At 34.0% G+C, this 25,786-nt stretch overlaps 1 protein-coding gene across 4 annotated transcripts in view; it reads right to left on the reverse strand.

The window, feature by feature from the left end:
• LOC129938671 (kelch-like ECH-associated protein 1) overlaps nucleotides 1-25,786 on the reverse strand; it is a 33,810-nt gene that overhangs the window by 4,312 nt on the left and 3,712 nt on the right. Inside the window, exons 1-4 of one of the 4 annotated variants that reach the window (XM_056046555.1) lie at nucleotides 20,947-21,254; nucleotides 2,884-3,227; nucleotides 2,552-2,809; nucleotides 1,802-2,484 (exon numbers count right to left, since the gene is read on the reverse strand). In XM_056046555.1, the coding sequence (XP_055902530.1) occupies nucleotides 1,802-2,484; nucleotides 2,552-2,809; nucleotides 2,884-3,227; nucleotides 20,947-20,953 (1,292 nt within the window). In that variant the 5' untranslated portion in view covers nucleotides 20,954-21,254. Of the gene's footprint in view, nucleotides 1-1,801; nucleotides 2,485-2,551; nucleotides 2,810-2,883; nucleotides 3,228-6,639; nucleotides 6,947-7,113; nucleotides 7,340-20,946; nucleotides 21,255-25,786 lie in introns of those variants that run through there. The other 3 variants (XM_056046388.1, XM_056046471.1, XM_056046637.1) reach the window with 3 other exon arrangements.

The raw sequence follows: 25,786 nt of genomic DNA on the forward strand, positions 1-25,786 counted from the left end.
TCACAAAGGACTGTAGAGCCACCTTAAGTAAGTAGGTAAGCTCAAGTAAGCAAATAAAGAAGTGCAAACGAAAATTAGTGTTTAATGCAGAAAAATGTACCTATGACTTACTATTTGTGACTGTATTCCAAAACAAATAAAGTAATTATGTAGTTCGATTTTGTATTCAATTAATTAATGTTGTCTACAGCAGATACACTACAATATGAATAACTTTTAAATGAGGGAACATAAAATGTTTCTTAAAATAACATCAACATTTGAATTTGAGTACGATTTGTGGAGCGCTTCTTATAGAACCTATCAACCTATAAGCAATTAATGTTCCGTTTGCCCAGCGAAAAGAAGTAATTAAAGCTGAGTTGCTAACACATTCTAAAAATGATATGCTTCAATCAAAGGTTAGGTTTAACGAGGCAATTGCCAAAGAGAATCCCAATCCGATCTTTGTGCCTCTTTATGATTAGGATACGTAGAGGTTGTGGAAAGTTTGTTGTAAATTTAGGTTGGAGCATCTCCCTTAACCACTCTGATTTCGTTTTCGAATTTTTTAAAGGTCTTTTATTAGCAAAGACAAGACATCCAATAGGTAGGTAGATAGGTTTGTGCATTCACAGAAAAAGTGAATGGTAATAAGGACATTCATTTGAACTTAAAATAAGTTTTTTTACGTGTGTGTCTTATTAAAAATTGATTAGCCTAAGTATTTTTTTTTTTGTGTTTAAAACCTGAGTCAACCTAGGCTCAAATTCAAAGAATAAACCGTATGACGAACAATCATCTATTTTTAAACGTGTTTCATTGGCCACGAAAAAAAAATTTATATTCAAATCCAAATCTACCAATGGAAAACCCCGCTAGATCGCGTATGTAGATTGCCTTCGTAAACCTTGTTGTTTTACGGAATAAGAGACGTAAATGAATTGTATGTTGTTAATGTTAATTCTTATCTTCTTTTTTTAAACATTTTTACTAGCAACTGTTTTGATAGTAAAAGTTGTGATAGTGAAAGTAGGCCCGTCATATAAGAGTAAATATATATTATTTATTTATTTGTTGTTGTTTTTAGGATGTAAGCATCACGATACATTTATTAAAATTATAAACAAAAATGTATTAAAGTACAGTAGCACAATGCATGTTTAAAATTTTAAACCTTTCTATTATTTTTAGAGTTACTAACTGCAAGCAATCCACTAAATGATGAGCCAGACCCAAATGCAGTCATTCTCTGTTGACGTGTCAGATTGTCACCTACTTCTTTGATAAACATCTGATAATGGACACTCAACAAATATTGTTTAATCAAAATATTTTCGTTTGTTTTATTTGAAATTCGTTAAAGGAATCCCCTAATAGTTTAATTGACTTTATCTTATTAAATTTGAAGTTTTCTAGGAAAGATAAGTTTCATTGCGTATTTTGCACAATAATGATTAGATAATATTTTTGTATATACGTTTAATTTATTGACTTTTGTGCAAAAATGTTTTATAAATTAAAATATCATTTATTACCATTTATTTCGATATTGAAATAAAAACAATATTGATACGATGCTTTAATTGGGTTTTAATAAATTTCAAGATTTTAAAGTTATAATTCAATGTACGCCTTAAGTTTAATACTTCACTACTTCTAACACTTATTGCGATCCATAGAAAGAAAATCATATGAGGACATTAATTGGATATTATAAATAAAGAGACATAAAAGTTAATTAATTTGATAATAATTTATTTATCTTCCCAATAAAGAAAATTTAATGTCTCTTAGAGAGTTTAAAGAAATAAAAACTTACCATTCAACAGAATTATGATATTCCGATCCAGCTGAGCCTCCCACAGCATACATCTTCTCATCCATCACTGCAACACCGACCCTATGTCGTGGTACCGACATCGGAGCACAAGGTCGCCATTGTTCTGTCACAGCATTGTACTTATCCACCCAATCCGAGTCATAAGAAGATCCAATTGAATTATTTCGTCCACCGACAGCATAAAAAGTTCCCTTCAGAAATGCCGCTCCCAATCCTGAACGTGGTATTCTCAAATTTGGCAGTGTTGTCCACGTTTTGTCATCAACATTATAACCTTCTAAAATATCCAGAGATTGCCTAAAAAAACCCCCAGCAACGAATATCATTCGTGTTGTATTGGGATTCCTTTCGCGCACCGCAGGCCTCTTGTGTAGCGTTAAATCTTTTATGATTTTAGCCAAATACTCCTTGCAAGCAGGTGCTTTTCGTAAAATATCACAGTTTTTAACTTGGTCCTGGAGAAAAGTGGGCGTCAATAATTGACATCTAACGGCACGCAGAATGCTTGGCATTTTGGGAAAACGTTTAGCTTCATCATATTTAACCCATTTAAGGACGGCATTGTAGACTTCACGTTCCTCTTGAACGTTCAACTCATCACGACGGATCAGTGCAATAAGTTGTATGGCAGACAACTGCAGGAATTCTTCTTCATGGCAGACCTGCAAGTTTCAAAATATACTGCAATGGAAAACATTGAAGATATAAAATAACATCAAATTAGCGCACTTGTGTAAAGTGACGTTCGATGAACATATTGGCTTTACGCTGCAAATCTGTGCATCCATGTTGTTCAGCAAAATTTGCAATACCAATTGCATTCGAGGGGTCCAACTGTCGTTCGAGGAATACACAGCATGCATTTATCACATTTGGCACTTGGAACATTGTGGCAGCAGGTAATAGCTGACACACCGTCACTTCTGTAACGCGGATTTGGCCTGTGTACATGAAGTGTATAATACGGGACATTGATGTTGGACACACCTAAAATTAAAATAATTAATTAAGCTTTTGAATTTTTTTTTTAATTCAATTAAATTCAATAATCAATATCTTACCCCTTGCAATTGAACTCTTTTCATTTCTGCTTCCTTTAAACCACCTGTGAACATGGCTTTGAAGTAGGGACTAGCAGCACACAATACAACTTTGTGGGCTGGGAAGAGCTCTTGTTTGACTTCTAATATCACATCGGTTAGCATTTGATGGGATCGCATCATAAACATCATTCTGAGGGCTTCTTTAGCATAATTCGACATACAAAATGTCATATCGTCATCGTCCTTACTTATGAGATCCTCATTTTCAAAGTATTCAGTTGAGTTGCTGCTAAACGAGTAAGGGGATTCGTTGACTATGTTTTTATCCCTTCCCGTTCCCACTGTGATATCCATAACAGATTCTGAAACAACAAAGTTACTGGTTCAACTAATCGTCGTCGTTGGCTGATTTAAAATAAAAAAATATTTTTATCTTCTTTTGGAAATGAATATGTTTTTTTTTTGTTTTTGTTTAAATCGATAAGAACGATTATGAAACGTCATCATTACGCAGCAGATAGATATGGAACTTGATTGTGTTATCACAATTTATTTATTGTTGTTTTGATTTATTATATTGTCTTTGTCTTTGTATTTTTATTTTTGTTTTATAATTTTTTAAATAACGTATAGAGTAGCATGTGTGTACCTAGATATTGCAACAAATGATGGATTGCTGGAATCTTTAGTTATTTTATGTTTAATCCAATCAAATGAAGCAATCTAGAGGGGAATGCCTCGTTATTGGATTATCTTCGATATAGTTACCTACTTCTACAACTTTTTTTTCAAGTGGCCAAAGCGGCCGACTTTACAAGTTTACAACAAATTATGATAAATATACATAATATAATAATTGTAATAACGCTGAGTAATTATTGTAAAATTACTTGTCTCACTCATGATAACGTGGGAACTTCTTATCAAATGTTTTAGCTCAAGTGATTTTTTAGTTTTATATTTTAGTGTATTTGAAACTTATTTTATTGGATTGCATTTTTTAATCTATGTGTTTAGCTTAACAAAAAAAATGTTACATTAAAGCCTTTTATGAAGATTGTTTTGAATGTACAAACATTTTAAAAGAATCTCGAATCCAAGGTTCTTCTGCTAATATTGAAGGTTTTAATATGATGAGCCCATATTCTTTTAGGTAATTTTAATAAAATCTGAAGGAGTATATTTGACCAATGAAAATTATCCCACCTAAGCACGAGTATATTGATAGTGCTGCGAAAAAAAGCAATTATAAGATTCGAAAATCAAGGAATTGGGATTTGAAAAAGGATCCTCTGTCACAAACCTCATTGGCATCGTGTTTAAAAAATATAACTTTGAGAGCAAACTTAAGTGAATAAAGTTACAAAAAAGTGAAAAGTGTTCAAGTGAATTAGGTGATGATGGTTCGAGAAAATTTGAGTGTACTTGTGCAGGAATCTTAAGGCCTCGAACCAATTTTTCTATACCGATGCGTTAGGTTAGGTTAAGGTGGTTGCTGACGGAAAAACCAACAAACTTAGACCAATAGTTGGTCCATTGTGATATTACATGATCTACGTTACTAGAACCAGTTAGAGCTAACTATATAGAGTTTGAGACAATAGATGTCATAATAAGAAATTGATACACCGTCTTCTCTACTTCTTCATCCATGCAGCTTCTGCGTTAAACCTATAACAGAGCTAAGCTACCCTCAAACCGCTCACCTCGAAACGAGTGTGGGAGTATATTGACATACTGAACAACTTGACAAGAATATTATTGTCACATTTCATTGGGTATCTGTCCATATCGGTGTTCAGGAAAAAGAAGTGGTAGACTTCGGAGTTTAACAACTGCGCTTATAATACCGAGCTTTAATGTGGTATAGAAGAGAACGTAATTAATGACAAAATCAAAAAAATCGAACAGGAAAAAAGACTCAAACCTGGAAATAAAAAAATTATCCGCAACATAAATAACAAAAACGCTTCAAAAACTACATATGTACGTTTTAGTAGGAATAAGCTTAGAATAGTAAAAGGCATACTCAATCACTTGCCACCAAAAACTGAACACCTGCTTTAGAATTCTTAGCATTACAGACGTTTACAGCTTTGTAACACCTATGAGGAATCATTTGGTCTCACTTTGTGAAAATGTGAAGTACTCGTCCATCAAAAAAATAAACACTAGGAAACTGTCAAGTTGAAGAGAACAACCTTTAAAGTTTGTATACTCCAGAGTAGCTTCAACTCCTATCTTGTTAAAGGAGTTGCAATTAATCGATTTGTAGGGGAGACAAATTATTATCTTTAATTGTTTTCATTTATTTTTTATAGAAAAACTTTCTAGATGGATGCTTTGTTTTATTAAATTGGTTTATATTTTTGTCTGGGATTAGTAAGATCGAACAACCACAGTTCCTATTTATTATATTGTGTGTACTGTATACGCATAGTACGTGCTTGCCGCCACGTTATATATTATTATATCTTTGTCTTCTAAAAAAAAAAAAAAAAAAACGATTTTATTTGAAATTTATCAGAAACTCATTTTATGAAGAGGGAAAAAACATTTACTGCTTTCAAATTTCTCTGGAAACTAGTGTGATGAAATAAAATTAATTTCACTAATGACTGAGGAAAAATACAACTGTACTCACTTAAATTCACGCACAGCTTCATCAAGTGATCTTACAGCGAATATAGAAAGGCAATGAAAATAAAAACTTGAAAAGTTTTTTGAAACTGTAGTACCGGTGGCGTGATGGTTAGTGCGTAGGACTGTCATGATAGAGGTCTTAAGTTCAATCTCTTCCAGTGCCACTTAAAGTATTTTCCACGGGTACTGCTTCTTGTAGGGATTCACAAACGGCTTAACAAGTTAGGTCTCCTCTATCCCTGACAACATTGCTCCACACAGCGGTTGACAGTTGTAAGTCACTAGGCGCCTTGTACTCAACGGGCTGTTGCGCCACCTTATATTAATTTTTTTTTAAACTGTGTTAAATAGGGTGTTTTTCATTCAGATGCACGCAAAGTTATGATAATTGTTGTCTATAATTTGACAGTTGATACTTTAACCCCATAAGTATGCTTCCAAAATGTTTAAATTTAAAAAAAAAATATGTTTGCTCGCTAAGGTGAAAAACATAATTTACAGTGTTTAGAGATGAAGCTCCAAAAACAATTCCCAATCCATTAAGGAATATCCTTTGCATCCCGCTTAAATGCGAGCGGCATTACCGGTCCTTATTTCTTAGGGAATGTGGAAGAAGCTACCCTTAAGATGAGCCATGCTGACAGATATTTTTTTTCAAAAATTAATCAGCTTATTCATAAAATTCATTTCAAAATAAACTTGGTTACAACTTTGTTTCTAGAAGTTGTCCTTTTTACTGGTCCCTCGTTTGTTGTATTTCACGTATCTCGATAACTTTTTATGACTTTTGAGACATTGGAAGTCAATATCCAAACTACCATTGATGTCATAAAGGCAGATTTATTTGATAAAGTAGTGACAAAATGGAATTGCCCGAATGGGCTTTAATATATAATTCGTAGCCGCGGCCGAGGTGGCATTTACCGGAAATTAAACAATATTTTTGTCTTGTTTTATTTATATTTTCAAGCTCTAATAAAATATCCGATACAAGACCATTTAATATCAACATGTGCCTGGATAGTTGAAGTGTCAGAATTACCATACCAATAATTTTTAATCACATCCTCTTTGTAACAGAACTGAGTGATATAAAAATGTTAGTGCTTTGGTCAAAAATATGTACCTTACCGTAGAATGATCCGTTCTTGGCGAAACAAGAAGTAGAATGTATTTGCTTCATATTAACAATATATTCCTCTGGACATTTCACTAATTGTAAGTAGGAGGTATTTGCTTTTGTCAGTAGTCACAGTTACTCAAATTATGTGGGTATAAAGCACACTTGCTTACGGATTAGGGATTAAGACTTATTCCAAATTTAATATGAGAATTTCAAAAGCTCAACTTTTAGCTTCATATGCTTAGTAATATATTCCAAATTTAAATAAAACACTGGTATGTGATATGACTCAATTAAAGAAAAACTAACACATAAAAATCCTTGTTGTTTTTTTTTAAACGTCAACATTCAAATTTTGGTTTACTGGTGGCTTTGATTTTTCAAAAATATTCCTTATTTCAATAACGATCACTGTAGGTAGGTACGTACATAACATCCATAAATTAAATTCCAATTATGATAAAACACTCATTTCAACGAACCTTTAACAATACCGGAAAGTTCATGACACTTTGAACAATTATTTGATGCCATCACTGCAGGATTATCTATGCTGATAGGCTTAGTATATTGCTTAGCTTTATGAAGCTTAAGAGCCATATTTTATTTTTAATATTTTAGGTATAAACTCAGAGTTCAATTACTCGTACTTCAGATCTAACATAACATAAGAACATAATCTATAAAATGACCAACCTGCTCAGCAGTTAGATATAAACTGATTGATTTAATATTATTTTGTTCAGCTGGCAAAACGAAAAGTAGGCACAAGGTACGGGCCCGGGTGTTCTATGAAACAGCTGAAACTGAAAGGCATGTTAGCATGACTTGCTTTTGTTTGCTGTTGGGTTGGTTTGGTTTGGTGGCACTAAGTTAAGTAGTACTATTTATACAGTACTTGTACTTGTACATAGCTAAACCTTTACAAGTTTTTTTTTTATTTTATTTTATATTCAGTGTAAAAACTATCGAATTAGCTGCATCATGATTAAAAGGAAATTAATTATAAGCATTAAAGAATTTTAATTAGATTAGATGTATGTACATATATATGCAGTGAAATCACATTAAAAACATTTTTCATTTTGTTTGTTAAGATGATAAAAATTAAATGAAAACAAAATTAAAATCATTGGTATTTAATCTTTTGATGAAGAGTTCTGTTGGAATATGTTTGGTATGTTGAGATAAGTATATATCGTCTGCTAGGAGGTAAAAGTCATTAAGTAACAAAATTAAAATTTGTCATCAAGTGACTATGATGAACTTTAACTTTTACGAAACTTCTCAAATAGGTAAATAGTGAATTTTCTCATTCTCTGATTTGCATTAATAGCAGTTACATTCACTTTGTGACTTTTTCAAACTTAAGGGAAATGATTACATCAAGACAATGACTTTTTTCGAATTTGGAAAAAATTGCACTAAGTGATTTTTACCTCCAAGCAGACGATATACGAGTACATTTTATGTATCACAACAAAACGGTACTAAAATTTGAAGAAGATTTGAGTTAGATGGAAAACATATTTATAAAAGATAAATTTATGTTTCGCTCAAATCTTTTTATACACGCTAGCGGATAGGGTGTCTTTGGTAAAGCTTAATAGGTACAGTTGTGATAATAAAAATAGCAGTGCTGATCACATTTTATTAGATTGTCAATTATTTTAAGAACGGAAATTCTTACAAAAAAAAAAAATTAACATGTTGCTTGCATCTAACGGTCTTTCGTTTTCACATTAGAGACTTTTAGCTTAAAGTTATACTCTACTTTTGCCGGTGAACACACAATATTTCAAACTCTCTGGTTATAGAGTGTCCATAAAAATAGCAGTGCTTTTGATTTTATAATTAAGAAGGTTAAAAATTTATTTTTTTTACTTGCGACATAATATAGGAACTATATATGGCAATTTTCTATTCGTGCAAAATTTCGAACTCGAGATTTTAATCAAACATGATATTACGATGGTAGAGAAGTCAAAAAAAGTGGTTTCCGCGATGCCGCGGCCGTCCGGTCGGTTTTGTCTGTCTGTCCACGCTCCTACAACCTAAACCATTGGGCCGATTGAGTTCAAACTTGGAAGTTAAAGTTTTGAGCAGATTCGCGTAAGGAATTTTTTTCATTTTTTTTAAGATCAAACCTAACAGTGGCCCCATACAATTTTTTTGGTCAAAAAACGAAAATTCGAGTTGTCTCAAAAACAAACCGATAGATTTTTTTTAAAAATTTTATCTAAAATTTTATTTTTTAACTTGACTTCTTTTAATAAGAAAAACATATTTTTGTATTGCTCAGGAATGGTACCGCTCATGGAACCGTTATTTTGTTTGTTAATTTTCTGAGCAACTTATGCACTGATTTCAATAATTATTTTTCTGAATAAGCTCTTATATTGCCTGGGGTGGAATCGGCTAAGGTGATTGTTGATAAATGACAATCAAAATGATCGAATTTGATCTACATAAGGTGATAGTCAAATTGATACCTTAAAAGATATCACAAAAAAATGTGATAGTCGTTTTCAAACAAATTTGTTTATTCCGAATAGAGCTACGAGACGCTTACACAAACGACTGGAAAATTTTCTTAGTTCACTTTGTTTCTTTTAAAAAACACATTCCTGTGACCGACAAAGCTTACGACATTCGAAAAAAGCAAGAAAAGTAAGAATTTTATTCAAAATCAGCCAATTTGAAACTTTTATTTAGATATTTTATAAGAATCAATTTAAAATTTCACCAAGGCAACAACGAATTTTGACAATTTGAATCTAGAATTGTTCAATCGAATTGAATTGAGTTGAATCATCTTACACAGACGGAATGAAAATGATAGTCAATTTGACTATCAAAAAAGTGATAGTCAACAATCACTTTAGCCGATTCCACTCCTGAACAATATTTGATTATCAAAAGTGCAATATTTAATTTTTTGAATTTTTTAAATAAACGGTTCAACATTTTTTTAAGAAATTCAAACGTTGAGCGTATATTTACAATCACTAAACAACTGCATACCAAAAATATTTTAAGAACAAAATTGAAAAATTTTATATATAAAAATTAATTTAAAAAAAAAAACGCTCGAACGATTTAAAATTTTAAAAATCAAGGGTTTTTTGCTTTATAAAATGGCATTCAAATTTTTGAAGACAAACTTATTTTTTAGGTAAAGTTTTGAATCTTAAAATATTTTTTTTTTTAAATTATTTGAACTATATTTAAAGTAAATTATTTTGACACAATTTTAATTACATCCCTATCTTTTATCCAAATTAATGCATTTGGTACATTTTTATGTATTTTTATAACTATAACTATTGTAAATACCAACTATGGTACGTGTAGCGCCACTATATCGGATCAACGAATATGATATGTTTAATCAACAATCTATTTTAAAGTGTCTATGGAGAATTAATATCTTGGTACTTTTGTAAAGGGTGTCCCAAAATTAACGCAAGATTTGAATTAAATACAAAACGCCGTTTTTAGTCTTTTGATAGTTATATTTTTATTGACTCGTAAAGTGCATAGGATAGGGTTATGTATGGAATAACACATCGGACAAATGGCCTCCACGGCTTTGCATGCACATGCGCACTCTTTTGTTGAAATTTTCCATGACCATTCTGCATAAATGTGGCTGAATTTCGTTGATGCAGCGTTGAATCTCATCCTTTAATGCACGGGTGGTTGTGGGCTTGTTGACATAGACTTGTGATTTCAAATAACCCCATAAAAAGAAGTCTAATGGTGTTAAATCACACGATCTAGGAGGCCAATTTTGATCACCGAAACGAGCGAGTACACGACCTGGAAATGTCTCATGCAGTAATTGAATTGTTTCACGGGCTGTATGACATGTGGCACCGTCTTGTTGAAACCACATATTGGACACATCAATATCATCCAATTTTGGCAGAAAGAACTGTGTAATCATGTCGCGATATCGAGCACCAGTAACAGTCACTGCTTGACCAGCATCATTTTCAAAAAAATATGGCCCAATTATGGCTCCAGCCCAAAAACCACACCATACAGTCACGCGTTGTGGATGCATTTGTTTTTCGACAATCACATGTGGGTTCTCCGAACCCCAAATGCGGCAATTTTGGCGATTGAAAAAGCCATCAAGATGAAAATGTGCTTCATCGCTTAGGATGATTTTGCTCGAAAAATCAGGGTCCATTTGTTGATGTTCAATAATCCATTCAACGAACTCTCTTCTCTGTCCATGGTCATTAGGCTTCAATTGTTGTGTTAATTGAATTTTTTAAGCATGAAGACACAGATCTTTGGTGAGTATACGCTGTAGAGAGGTTCTTGAAATTTGCAATTCTTGTCCACGACGTCGAATTGAGGTTCCTGAATTGTCAGCAACACTCTCACGCACTGCTTCGACATTCACATTTGAACGGCTTGTTTTTGGACGACCAGTGTGTTTGGCGTCTCCAACGGATCCAGTCTCCATGAATTTTTCAATTAATCTCTTCACAGTTGAAGAAATTAAAACACTATTCCGACCATATTTTGTATGAAATTTTCGAACTGCAGCCGCCAAGCTTTCACTATTTTTGAAATATTCTTTAATAATGAAGACACGTTGTTCTATCTTGTAACGCTCCATTTTTAATAACCCTATACTGTTAGCTGTCAAATTGCTTTTTTTTCAGGGTTGCCAACACTTCACTGCACAAATGGCGGAAAATTCAAATCTTGCGTTAATTTTGAGACACCCTTTATATACGATTTAAAAATATTATTCTTTAAGAATAAGGTTGTTTAACACATATTTTACTTGCCTTCGCCTATATAAACGAATAAATACTTAATACTAGTTAAAGAAACGTACAACCTCTACAACTACTGCTTACATGTCACTTCATAACTAAAATCCAAAGCGCACAAGAGCCTTACTGTTACCAACACATGAATAGCAATTTCTTGTACTTTAACGAAAAAAATAAACTAAACGTAATAACTCCATGTTTGCGCTGAAAACTTGTAGGAAAGCAGGAATGTGATTGGATTGTAGTAAGCACCTTTTACCTACTAATGACATTTATTCATTATCATCATAAACATGGCTGAGCACGCCAATGAACTATTCTTTATTCGTTTAAGACACCTACCTAACTACACAACCAATAGGCGATCGCTTTACAATTTAAACATACATATTCTTCCTCTTTCTTATCTTCAGATAATTTACTTTCCATCCTGGTTCTTTTAATATGAAATTAAAATAAGGCTATCCAAAGGAAAAAGCTTTGAACGAAATAGTTGAATACACAAACAATTTTTGTTTTCGTTAAGTACGCTTACAAGTATATTTCACTTCCGGGATGAAATGTCCTAGGATGAGTTGTGTCTTGGGATGAATTGAGCATTTTTTTGACAAATAAAATGGCATTAATTATCTTTGGAGACAAACTTATTTTACAGGTATATTTGAAAATGTTATACAAGTACTTTTTTAAACAGACTTTTTGCATATAGGAGGAAGTTCGTGCGACCCAGTCGGGCATTTTATTTTATTTTCTGTAAGTAAATATTTTATTATTTAAAGTTTTAAGTATTTTAATATACAAGCATATAAGAAATTAAAAACTATTGGCTCAAAAATAAGACACTGCACCGAAATAATTCGAAAACTTATTCAAAAACTGCGTTTGGAGGGAAAAACCTACCAAAATATTCCAGACATCCTAGGCTGCTCAGCAAAAATGGTCAGTAACGCCTTAAAATGGCAAAATAAACCAAAAACGTAAGGCCAAAAAAGGATGACTACTAAAAGAACTGACAGAAAAATAGTTCAGTTAGCAAAACAGAACCCATCCATAGGCTCTAGGCAAATAAGAATTGGACTTCAACTGTCTGTTAGCGCTGTCCCAATACGAAGACGTCTTTTATAAGCGAAGTTACCAGCCCGAAGTCCACGATAATAATGGAGTTTGTTAAGGCACATAGAGATTGAGCAAAAGAGAAATGGAAGAATGTTCTAAGGAGCGGTGAAAGCAAAGTCGTCATTTTTGGGTCCAAGGGTCGTCAAGAATATGTGCGAAAACCCTAAAATGAAGCATACGATTCACGGTACACTAAACCGTGAATCATGGTGGAGGGAAAATTATGATATGGGCTTACTTTTCATATTACGAGGTCGGGCCCAATAATCCCATCGGGGGTATAAGAGATGCAACCGAGTATGTAAAAATTCTCGAGGAGGTTAGTTACCCTGTTCTGAAGAGGGAATGCCGTTAGTTTGGGTATACCAACTAACCAAAGCATACATCAAAAAAGGCAAATTCATTATTTGAGCAGAAGAAGTTATCCGTTATGGAGTGGCCCGCTCAATCCTCCAACCTCAACACCATCGAAAATTTGTGGCGGGAAGTTAAGAACGCAGCAAAACCCAAGAATTCGAAAATATTGTGGGAAGCAGTGCGTGATTCCTGGAACGCAATACCAGTCGGGAAAAATCAGGTTTCAGTGGACTCGATGCCACGTAGATGCGAAGCATCATAAAACACAATGGTTATGCAACAAAGTACTAATTGTAAACTAACATTATTTGTATACTTTCATATAACTTATTACAGTTTTCCTTACTTCTTACGTAATAGATCTAGTACTTTGTCATGCACTGCTACTCTAATGAACAGCCTTATATTTAAAAAACGGTTTTTTTCTATGACAATCCGAATCCTCAAAACCCTTAGCAACAAAAAAAAGAAGCTATTCTACTGGTGGTGATACGAAATTTCTGAACTTCGTAAGAGTAGTCTGCGTCTGAAGCGGAAATTCTTTGGCATTAGGTAGAACAATCTTAAGTCAAAAAATTGCTTTTTAAGTTTTTGATTTGGTATAACAAATTAAGTCAAGAACAACTGCTAAATATGGTATTAATTTATTCTTCACACAATAAAATAGAAAAATTCATATTTCTTTTGATATTACGGTTTAAGTTCATTGAGTCTGTGGGACTAAGTTTCTGACGTGTCCTTTTTGTCAAAGAATTCATCAGAGGAAAAAAAAGGAGACGAGACGAACTTCAAGAGTTCCAAACAAAACCCCTCGAACTGAGAAGAGCCATACATCTAAAAAGAAAAACGAAAATGGCAAAAACTTCGGGAATATATCAACAATGATTTCTTCTGGTACAAGATTTATGAGCAAAAGCTTGAGACCATGACAAAGAAAAGATTAAGCACACCCTAAATATGATATTCCCAAATCCTCAACAAGACCATTTGACACCTGAAGAGCTGAAAATATCTGCAAATGTCCTAGAAAACAAAAATGTTATTGAAAATGATGGAGTACCAATAGAAATTCTGAAACAAAGCAATTGAAAGTGAAAATTGAACTGTGATCCAAATATTTGACAAATATAGATTACTTACGGTTTAAAAGAAATCCCATTTTGTACTAACTCTAATTTTAGCTGTCATGTTGGGTTCAGACAAAGGAATCAGCTGATGGTTCGACACAAGTACACTTGACTTGATAATAAATGTGATTTTTCTTGACTAAATAAATAAAGTTTGCTTTAGTTGGAAGGCTATTTTTGTATGGCATCTTAACCTCCTTATATTAATTTAATTTTTAGTGTTGGAATCTGAAACATTTTTCTGGTGCGGTTGTTCGATTGAACTTTTTATCGATTTGAGGTTTGAGGCAAGGTTTTCTTCTTTCAGAATCAATTTTTTGTCAACTATACATTTTTAAAAAAGTCCAGAAAGCTTTCAGATATTCAAATAAAATTGACAGTGGCCATAATTTTACTGCACAAATATAAATCTTTTGTTATTTTTAACACACTTTTTAGTATATCTATAACCCAGTGACATTACCTACATAAATTATTATTGATAAAACCTCAAAAGCTGATAACTGATACCATACGGTGGTAGATGAGAATTTAATTTCTGAATGACTTTATGGTTTTATTTGAATTATTATCAAATACAAAATTTCAGTGTTACCCACTTGAAAGTATAACAAAAATTAAGATAAGTCTAATTTTAGCACATAGTACACAAATTTAGGCAAAAATAAGAGCAATAGATTTGTCAAATTTAAAGTTGTCGGATAAAAAAAAGGGATTAGAGTAACACCGTGTTGTGTTTAAATACTGAATGTATCAGAATAAAGAAATGGTATCAACTGCACACAATACAGATTAAGCTAAGGATTACTGAATCTGCTATTTTTATTTGATTTTGGAAAAACAACTTAATACAGCGTTATTTCTTCCAACGAAAGACTGTTTGTACCAAAATATTCAACTGATGAGGCAGTGATGTAATTACGAACAGATTAACTAAAACCGTACAGAAATAAGGGCAGTGGCGCAACAGTCCGTAGAACTAGGGCCTAGTGACTTACAGCCATTAACCATTCTTGTGTGCGAGTCATTTTAAGGATGGAAGGGACCTACATTTTTAATGCTTATTACGGCTTATTTGGGGAAGCACTTTTCATGACAAGAATCACTCTTTGAAGGTTTGTAAATTCATCGTAAGAGACTGTGAAAAAAACTGTAGGTCGCGCAGGTAGGGATTGTGTTAAAAGTTGAGATTTGATACTTTGTTTTTAAATACTTAGTTTATTTTATCGTTATCAAATTGTACTAATTTTTATATGTTTGATGTATTGAAAATAAATGTTATTACTGTTCAGAAACATGCCCAAGATGATTTCATTGTTGAAGAATCTTCAGAAGGAATCATATTTGAAAGAGGAATAAAACAATCTACCAGAATAAGAAATCCACCTGAAAGATATGGTTATATATCGTACGTGGCCAGCAACAATGATGAAGATCCCAAGACAGTCGCTGATACAATGAAGAGCGAACATACATATGTCTGATTAGAAAAGAGCAATGAACGATGAATATACAGCTCTTTTGAAAAAAGGCACTTGGGAAATAGTTTCTTTACCAAAAGGAAAGAAAGCCATACATTCCGAATGGACATTTAAGACGAAAAAAGATGCAAGTGGTAATGTCGACAAATATAAAGCTAGATTGGTCGTAAAGGGGTATTCGCAACGTCAAGGGATCGATTATCAAGAAAGATTTTCTCCCGTCGTCGTAAGGTACACGTCCATAAGGGTACTTTTAAGTTTGGCTGTACGATATGATTTGGATATCGATCAAATGGATGTTGTGACTGCTTTCCTGCAAAGTGAACTTAACGAAGAAATTTACATGAATCAGCCTGAAGGTTTTGATGATGTTCAAAATAAAGTATGTAATCTCAAGAAATCACTGTACGGTCTCAAACAAGCTAGCAGAGTTTGGAATAAGAAATTGGATGAAACTTTAAAGAAAATTGGACTTAAACAATCAAAAACCGATCCGTGTATGTATTAATTGTAAGACAAACAGCACAGATAAAACTTTAAGTCATTCGAGATGAAAGATTTTGGAGAGGCCAAATTTGTGCTTGGTATGCTAATAACTCGCGATCGAGAAAAGGAAAATTTATGGATAAGCCAACGGACATACTTAAAGAATATTCTCAAGCGATTCAACATGAAGGATTGTAATCCGGTATCCACACTCTTAGATATCGACCAAAAGCTTATAAAAGAAACACATCAACAAAGCAAACACGAAACTGATTACATGAAAACCGTTTCATATCAAGAAGCTATTGGACGCATTTTATATGCAGCACAAGTAAGTCGCCCGAATTTATCCTTTGCAGTGGGTGCTTTACTTACTTACTTACTTAAGTTGGAGCTACAGTCCTGTGTGAACTAGGGCCTCACCCAACAAACTTCTCCATCTTGCTCGGTCCCTAACTAGATGTCTCCAGTTTCACGCTCAAAGTTGGATTAGGTCACTTTCCACTTGTGCGCGACACCTGATCCGCGGTCTTCCTCTACTGCGCAGTCCTGTGGGTGTCGATTCGAAGACTTTCCGGGCCGGGCATTGGTTTCCATGCGCTCTAAGTGACCCAGCCATTTTAGTCGTTGGACTTTTACCCTTCTAGCTAAGTCTACGTCGCTATACAGCCCGTACAACTCGTCGTTTCATCTTCTTCTCGACTCCCCTTCTATGCATACGGGACCGTAGATCGCACGAAGAACTTTTCTCTCGAAACGACCCAAGGTGCTTTAATCCGCTTTTGTCAAAGTCCATGCTTCTGCATCGTAAAGCAGGACGGGGATGATGAGGGTTTTATATAGCGACACATTGGTCCCTCGAGAGAGGACTTTACCACTCAATTGATTTCTTAGCCCAAAGAAACAGCGGTTAGCAAGAGTTATTGTGCGTTTGAGCCTAGGTAGACGAAGTCCTTGACTAAAGTTACGTCTGTCGATGGTGACGTTTTGACCAAGACGTCGGTATTGTATGTTCTTTCTTGACTACAGCATGTACTTTGTTTTGCCCTCATTAACCGTTAAACCCATTTTTGCAGCCTTTGCCTCAATAATCACAAAAGTCCCATTGACATCACGCTGAGTTCTTCCTATTATACCAATGTCATCAGCATATGCTAGTAATTTGACAGACGTTTGAAATATAGTCAGGAATAGAGGGGACCTAAAGTTTATATGCCGAATCCGAACGGCTAATTTGAGAAAGAACTTTTTCATGACAAGAGTTACTCTTGGAGTATTTGTCAATTCCTCGCAAGAGGCAGTACCCGTAAAAAGGCTTTAGATGGCATAGGCAGGAATCGAACCCAAGACCTCTGGCATGACAAAGCACTCACCATCATGCCATTCCTGACAACATTACTCGCACACAGGAATGGTTGAGAGTTGTAAGTAACTTAGGGCCTAGTTCACTAAGTTCCCAACAGACTGTTGCGCCACCCAATTTATTTATTATTTTTGAAAGATAGTGTTGACGTGTGAGCTCTGCACTATTATTTCCTTGTCTAAAACCTTTTTTAACATCGGAAGGTTCTGTTAAGTTGTTTCCAACCTTAATTAAGCACCGTGAATTCTACATGGTCAACGAGTTTGTCTAGGATGCCAAAACAAGACATGGCTCTATACAGCTCGTCCGTGTAGATGCTGTCATATGCGGCCTTGAAATCTATGAAAAGATGATGGGTGTCGATTTGATGTTCTTGGGTTTTTTCCACGATCTGTCGTAATTTTGTGACTGTGACTTTCCTGGTCGAAAGCCTCACTGATAGGGACCTATTAGGTTGTTGACAAACTGCTTCAGACGTTCACATAATACGGCAGGAAGGATCTTATATGCAATGTTAAGGAGGCTGATGCCTCTCTAGTTGGCTCAATTTAGAGGGTATCCTTTTTTATGTATCGGGCAGACTATGCTGAGATTAGACTCATCGGGCATGCTTTCTTCCGCCTGCTGCTTTAAATAGTTCGGCAGTGATGCCGTCAGCTCCAGCAGCTATGTTTGACTTCAGTTTATATATAGCTATCTTCACTTCGTCTAAGTCGGGTAGGCGTACTTGTTGATCTGCGTGGCCTAGGTTGAGTGGTTCTATCTCCTTTACAGCGGAATTCGGTTCGTCATCGCCGTTATATAATTTGGAGAAGTGATCTTTCCATATTCTCAACTTTGACTGCGTTTACAAGCTTCGGTTCGTGGCTGGTACCCTTGGGAGGTTTTTCTTAAATTTTGGAAAATTTATGAACCTCATTCCTGTTGTGACATCCCTCTATCTCCTCGATCGCCCGATAGCTCGCTTCTCGTGCCCTATTTTTTCTATTTAAGAAGCCGGTGTTCCTCTTTCCTCTTCTGCTCGTAGAGCTTGCGATCAGAGGCCCTACTCTGCTCTGGTACTTCTGTGCAGCGCCGTTGTGTATACCTCTTGTTTCTCTGCGTGCGCTTGCCGGCATTCGTCGTCAAACCAGGGGTTTTACTGTTGTGGCCGTGTGAGACCTAGCACTTCAGAGGCGGCATGCCTGATAGCTTCACTGGTTTTCAATGCTTAATGCAGGAAGCATAGGACTCCTTAAGAGGTTACTAGAGACTCGATCGGAAAAGAACATGGCAGTCTCTTGCGATTGTAGCCGTCTAATGTCGAAACTTCCCACAGTACTTCCTTTTTTTTTACTTCGACTGGGATATCCGTAGCCGTACCTTCGTTACAACGAGGTCCGAGTCAATATTGGCCCCTCGGAAAGTTGGGATATCCTGTATAATGGAGAAGTGTCGTGCGTCGATCGCAATGTGGTTAATCTGGTTGACAGTTGATTGATCAGGAGATTTCCATGTCCCTTTAAGGATATTAAGATGTGTGAACTGCGTACTAGCTTCCTGAGAGTCTCGCCCCGCATCGAAATCGATCAGCCTGAATCGGTTGTCGAAGGTGGTGCCGTTCAGGCTGTATCTCCCGATTGTGCCACCTTTGGTGTCTTCTCTTCCTAACTTGACATTAAAATCTCTTAAGACAATTTTAATGTCATAGCCAGGGCACTGCTCATAAGTCTTGTCCAAGAGCTCGAAGAATATGTCTTTGGTGTCTTCATCTTTCTCCTCTGTTGGAGCATGAGCGCATATTAGGCTTAAGTTGGCGAATTTAGCCTTGATTCGGATTGTAGCGATGCGCTCGCTCACACTGTTAAAACTTAAGACTTTTTGCCTGAGCCTAGTTCCAACAACAAATCCACCCAAATAGACACTGTCTTTGTTCTCGGTAGCAGTCGCCGTAGAAAATATCACAGTCTTTTAGTTTGCTTTTGCCCGGTTCATCTAATCGCACTTCTTGGATGGCGGTAATTGTTCGGTTAAGGGACCAAACATTATACGTACAGATTCGAAGTCCTAATTATTTTCCATTAGAAACTGTGAATATTTCTTTAAATGTTAAAAACAAAAATATACAATAATTGAATCCTAAATTTGTTTTTTGTTATTTAATTATTTAATAATCTAGGAAATTAAAGTTGCCTTTGTTTTGACCAACACTGTATATTCATTTCATGTAGTTTTAACACATCTATGCCAAAGTTTATTAATTTTAATATGAATTATAAAAAAAATATTAACGATTTTAATTACTGGGCTTTTAAAAATTACACGCTCATTAAAATCTTACACAACAAATAATATATAAAAGCTTATATATCTAAATAAAAATGCAGTTCAAATTCAATTCTAAAAATTAATCAAACAACATCTAGGTGTACCGTTATCGCTAAAATTTTGTACGTATTAATCACTAAGCACACATTCTAAGAAATAACATGTACACATATGTATGAATGGTTTAATAAAACTTTCTACCGTCCAAAGGTTAATAAGATATTAAGAAAAATAAAAAAAAAACATTATTTAAATAAAATCCACATAAACTAAACAAGCATTACGTTGCATTTTACGCTTTTTGTTTTTATTTTCGTTATTTCAAAGTAGATATCTAGTATAAACATTATCCATTTTCAATAAAACGTAGATACACGAGTGTTGATAGGTACGTTAATACTTTTTAATGCAGAAGCTCCAATGACTAGGCAGTTTCCTTTATCAAAAAGTTAAGGAACGAAAAAACAATCATAATACCCATTAAGAGGTATTTAACTACCTCAACACATTTCGTTGTATGTTACGATATTCTTTACTATACAAGAGCTATCGCAACACTAAGCAGCTGATCAATTTAAAAGTTACGTTCCTAATTCGAGATAGGCACCTAAATAATGTTGTATTTTTAGAGTGGGAGTTAAAATCAAAAAAAAAATACATCCACTTAGCCGGTAGGCAGCGTGTGGCAAAGCCGTTAGTTGGATTGTTGTTTATTAAGCACTTTGTTGTGATGGATGCCACTCGTAGTAATTTTAAACTTGGTATTTGTTTTAGAAACAAAATTTCAAGTATACTAAGACCATTTTTTTCAATAATATTATTCTTCAACGGTTATATCGAAGATTCTTGCAAAAGCTTAATTTAAAAATTAATATAAACTTAAATTAACAGGTAAAAATAGAACGTACAAAATAGTCTCAAATGCCACTTTTGCCCTGTTCTCATTACTCAAGTTTAAAATAGATAAGACTCGACAGTCTAGACTTTCCTAAAGCTATCAAACTAAAAATGAAAACAAAACAAATACAAAACACTACTAACATATATTCAATAAAATAAAACAAATTGGTAACCATTTTTATATTCTTATGGCAAAAAATAACGAATAAACAAAACAATAACAAAAACAAAAACAGAAAATAAACAAATGAATATTATACAATCTAGATTTTTATAATGCATTCGACGACAACGACGTCGAAGACGATGACAACGTGAGGCATTCCGGTCTACATAGATACATACATTAAATGGAATGGAATTCTGCCGAATCACTCACCTTCCATAGGCTTGCAAAGGAATTCATGTGTTGCTTTATCCAAAATAAGGATATCATCTAAGTAAAACTATAAGCTATGTTCCTTTAAACAAACTGTGTCACTTGATATAATAGGTGTCTTATAATAAGTAGTGTAGAGTTAATTATAAAAAACGAGAGACACACGTTAGATGGCCTTAACCGTGACGAAAAAAGTTGAATTGCTTTTTTCGGAAATTAGATAAGATACAAGTTTTGTGCTATGTGCTTTTAGACACGTTGTATCTCCTCCACTGACGTGATACAACGACAACGTACCGTACACGACGACGAGCGACGCTTTGATCTGGGAATGCAGTTTTTATTTTTATTTTTGTGTCAGTCTTCATTTCTAGATAAACCTCACATTCACATTCATATCCGGCCAAAGTCTATCTCGAATACTGCCTCTCAACATTTTTGGTTTAGATTGGAGCTATGCCAACTTACTAACGGTTTACGTTTTGGTCGTGTTGATACTTTTATTGTTTGTTTTTTCTCTTGTATATGACATCGAGTGTGAAGAACAGCAATAGCCAGGCTATGTTGTGTTTAATGTTTTATCTTTCTAGTTTCAATCCAGGCATTGCGGTTCGTTGGCTTTTTGATTTTGAATTAAAACAAAAAATGAAAATAAAATGCATTACAGGGTCGCAAGAACTTGATCTTCTTCTTTTTTTATTTTTGTTTTTTCTTTTAATCTAAAGGTGGAATTTTTCATACAAGAGTTTAAAAAATATGCTTTTGATACAAATTGCTACGGTAAGAAAATTATTATGAATGAATGACCTGTTAAAATAAAAAGGGTCAAAATGTATTCAAGATTTTTGAAATAAAATAAAATATTCAAATGTAGAAAACTTTTTAACTTAGGAACAAACATATAGAAGTAAAAAAAGGTTTAGCAACAGTCCTTAAAGTGGTACCCGTGGCATGATGGTTAGTGCGTTGGATTGTCATGCTAGAGGTCTTGGGTTCGATCCCTGCCTATGCCATCTAAAGTCTTTTCACGGGTACTGCCTCTTGCGAGGAATTGACAAATTCTCCAAGAGTAACTATTGTCATGAAAAAGTGCTTTCTCAAAATTAGCCGTTCGGAGTCGGCATATAAACTGTAGGTCCCCTCCATTCCTGACAACATTACTCGCACACAGGAATGGTTGAGAGTTGTAAGTCACTAGGCCTTGGTTCTCAACGGACTGTCGCGCCACCCAATTTATTTATTTATAACAGTCCTTAAACCAACTAGAGCTTTGTACATTAAACTTCTTAACCATTCCTGTGAAAGTATTTCCAAAGATGATTGTAACGCTAAATCCGAAAAGACTAAAATAAATAAATTGGGTGGCGCAACAGTCCATTCCAGAACTAGGGCCTAGTGACTGACAACTCTCAATCATTCCTGTGTGCGAGTACTGTTGGCAGGGATGTTAGGGACCTACAGTTTTTAAGCCGAATCCGAACGGCAAATTTGAGAAAGCACTTTTCATGACAAGAATTACTCTTGGAGAATTTGTCAATTCCTCGCAAGAGGCAGTACCCGTGAAAAAACTTTAGGTGGCACAGGCAGGGATCAAACCCAAGACCTCTCGCATGACAGTCCAAAGCACTAACCATCATGCCGCGGCTACTACAATTCGACAAGACTACTCTTCAGAAATTTGTCAATTTCTCGCAGGAGGCAGTACCCGTGCAAAAAAAACTATGGGTGGTACAGGCAGGGATTGAACCGAAGACCTATAGAATGACGGTCCTACGAATAGAAGTTATAGGGGTTTAAAAATGTTGTCTCATATAGTGCTTAAGCAGTATTGTGCATTTAAAAAGTATTTTCTGTAGATTTAATGCCTTATTTATAAAACAAAAACAATTTCTTCAACTCCCATGTTGAAAACAACAATATCAAGAAATAAAATTGTTCCGGACATAAATGATTAAGAAGTTTTAAAAATTACATTTTTGTCTCATATATAAGATAAAAGCAGTTATATCCAGTGACGTGCGGCAGTCCATTTGACTGGGTAGACACAAATTTTGATTCATTATTTCGCATTGTAATAATGAATTAATAGTTATCTTATCTTCTATAGGTAGCATTGAAAACTTTAGATTTGTATCATTTGAGAAATACTCAAAAATATCAACATTTCCTGAAAAATCCATTTTACAAATATGTATTGATTTACGCAATACAGGTTGGCAATCTCAAAAATTTACAACCTTAACTTGTCCTGTCAGAGTTCAATATCAAAATGAAATGAAAATAATTTAATTCACATGTAAGACGCAACGTTTTCCGACAGAGCTCAATATCGATAATTCGATTTTTTTTCAAAAACAAACCGATAGATTTTTTTAAATTCTTGCTAAAATTTGTGTTCTTAGTTTAGCTTCTTTCAATATAAAAATATATAAAGGCTATCCCATCCCAGCTAAAACCGTTATTTTGTTTTTAAGTTTTCTCAAGAACTAAACTTTTTTTTTCTGCCAAAAATATCATTGGTTTTTATTTTTAATTTAAAAAACAAATATTATTTTTTTCGAAATTTGATTTCTTGAAAATGGGTTATCATTTTTTACAAAATTGAAATGCCAGTCGTCTAATAATAAGTTCAAAATTATATTCCAAAAATATTTTTAAACTAAAATTCAATAACTATTTTCAAACGCAAGTTTAAAAAAAATTTTATTTTTTCTTGAGAAATCAAATGGCATTTACATTTTTGAAAACAAATTTTTTTGCAGGTACATTTTAATTTAATACAGGAAATAGTTTTAGACAGACATTTTTGTATACATAAGCGAGTTCATGCGAACCAGTCGTGCATTTTTTTTTTTTTTGTTTGTTACAGTTTTAAGTTATGCCCTAGTCTTATTTTGGATTTGATTGTTTGTTTTCAATATCAAAAGATATTTTCAAGTTGTCTAAAAACAAAGATAAAAGGTTTGTTGATGTACTAAAATTGTATTACGATTCCAATAACTATTTCTTGAAGAACTCGTCCTTTGCAATAAAAACATCCTAAAGTCATTTGATATTACCAACACTATCCCAATCTTTGCTTTTTCGTTGCTAACAATTAAGATTTAATTTAAGAAATGTTACATTAACATCTTGAAGTATATGATATGAAGCCTTAAATAATTAATTTTTTTTTCTATTTCTTATTGAAATAATATAATTTAAAAATATGTAGAATAATTAAGAAAAAGTTAATTTTTGAAATCTACTTCCATTTTTCTCAATCTACTTCACTTTTTTCCTAAAATCTACTTCCACTTTTTTTTTGAGAAGTGGTAACACTTGCCTGCTGCCGCTGCGTGCTGCGTTGATCACATTCACTGTGCTACTCCTCCTGACTGACACTCGTTCTCTTCATGAAAAATTCGAATTAAGAATTTACTTTCAAAACAAACAAGCGATTAGACAGATTCACTTATGTCTACTAACTTCCATACAAAATCAGTTTTTGGGAATGATAAGCTAACCCTTTTCCCTTCATATAACTTTAAAGGGAAACAAAGACACTGTCTTCGTCTTTACTCGTGTCGTGCCATTCGTACTTTCAGTATTCGGTGTTCGTTCGGGAGGTTCGTTAATAGAAGTCAGTCATATATGTAGAGCCAACCCAAGATATACAGATTCTGTATATCTTGGAGCCAACCTATCCATCATAGCATAGCATGATGTTGGTATATGTGAGGTAGTTGATAAATAAAAGTAGAAATAGGTGTGAATGTAGATTGTAGATACACATATAAATGGGTTAGACAAAAAATGAAAAGAAGTAGTTACTATGGGATAGGAAATATTATTCTTAATAAAATCAAAATAGGAATTAGTATAATTAGGTACAAATTTTTGTTTTTTTCCATGCATATCATTTTTAAAGTTATGTATTTAGGTACTGTAGAGAGTAAAGTATTGTTTCAAATCTGAAGGGTAGACACTGTCTAAAACGTCTTATTGACGCACCGTCACTGGTTATATCCACTAAAACAAAGAACGTGTTACAAAAATATTTTGCGCACACATCTCATTATACATGCAAATTGCTAAATGGCTATAACTGTTGAGGTTTAATGTTATTAGGGTTGTCCCAAGGCATTTAAAAATAATCTTAACAAGGCAAAGAAGACTTGTTTTTTTTTTAGATCTGAGACCTATTATTGCTTATTTTGTTATTTCTTCTAAAAAGACTAGCCAAGGCCACTTACTGATCCATTTCTACGCCCTCTCTGGTAACCACCCTTCGGCAGAGAAGCGAGAACTTAGTTTTAAAATTAAAGGAACACAAACAGATTTCTTTACAGCTCATAACTTATTGATCAAAAGTGTTATTGAGTGCATTTCCATCAAAAGTTGATTGTTGCTTAGATTCTTTTTTTTTAATTACTTTAAAATGGGTAAACAAAGTGCAGTAGAAACACGACAACTTATTATAAAATTAATAAAGAAAGGAAAATCTTCCCCCGAAACAGCAAAAACAGTGGGCAGATGCCATAACTAGGTGAAAAAAATGTTGGACGAATTTCAAAAGTTCAAAAATGTAAAAGAGCGACCTCGTTCCGGAAAGCCAAAAAGGCTATCCGTAAGTGATGAACGTGTTATCGTCAGGGAAGTGCGAAAAAATACCACGTTTAGTGTCGGAAACATTACCCAATTTTCTGGAGTCAACGTTAGCGCAAGCGCAAGCACTATTCGGTGGACCCTCCATAGTAGCGGGCTACATGGAAGAGTTCCTCGCAAAAAGCCATACATTTCTGAAAAAAATCAGAAGCGAAGACTTCTTTTTGCCAAGAAATATCAAAAAGAAAGTTCT

The sequence above is a fragment of the Eupeodes corollae genome, chromosome 1 (assembly GCF_945859685.1).
Source record: "Eupeodes corollae chromosome 1, idEupCoro1.1, whole genome shotgun sequence".
Lineage (NCBI taxonomy): Eukaryota > Metazoa > Arthropoda > Insecta > Diptera > Syrphidae > Eupeodes > Eupeodes corollae.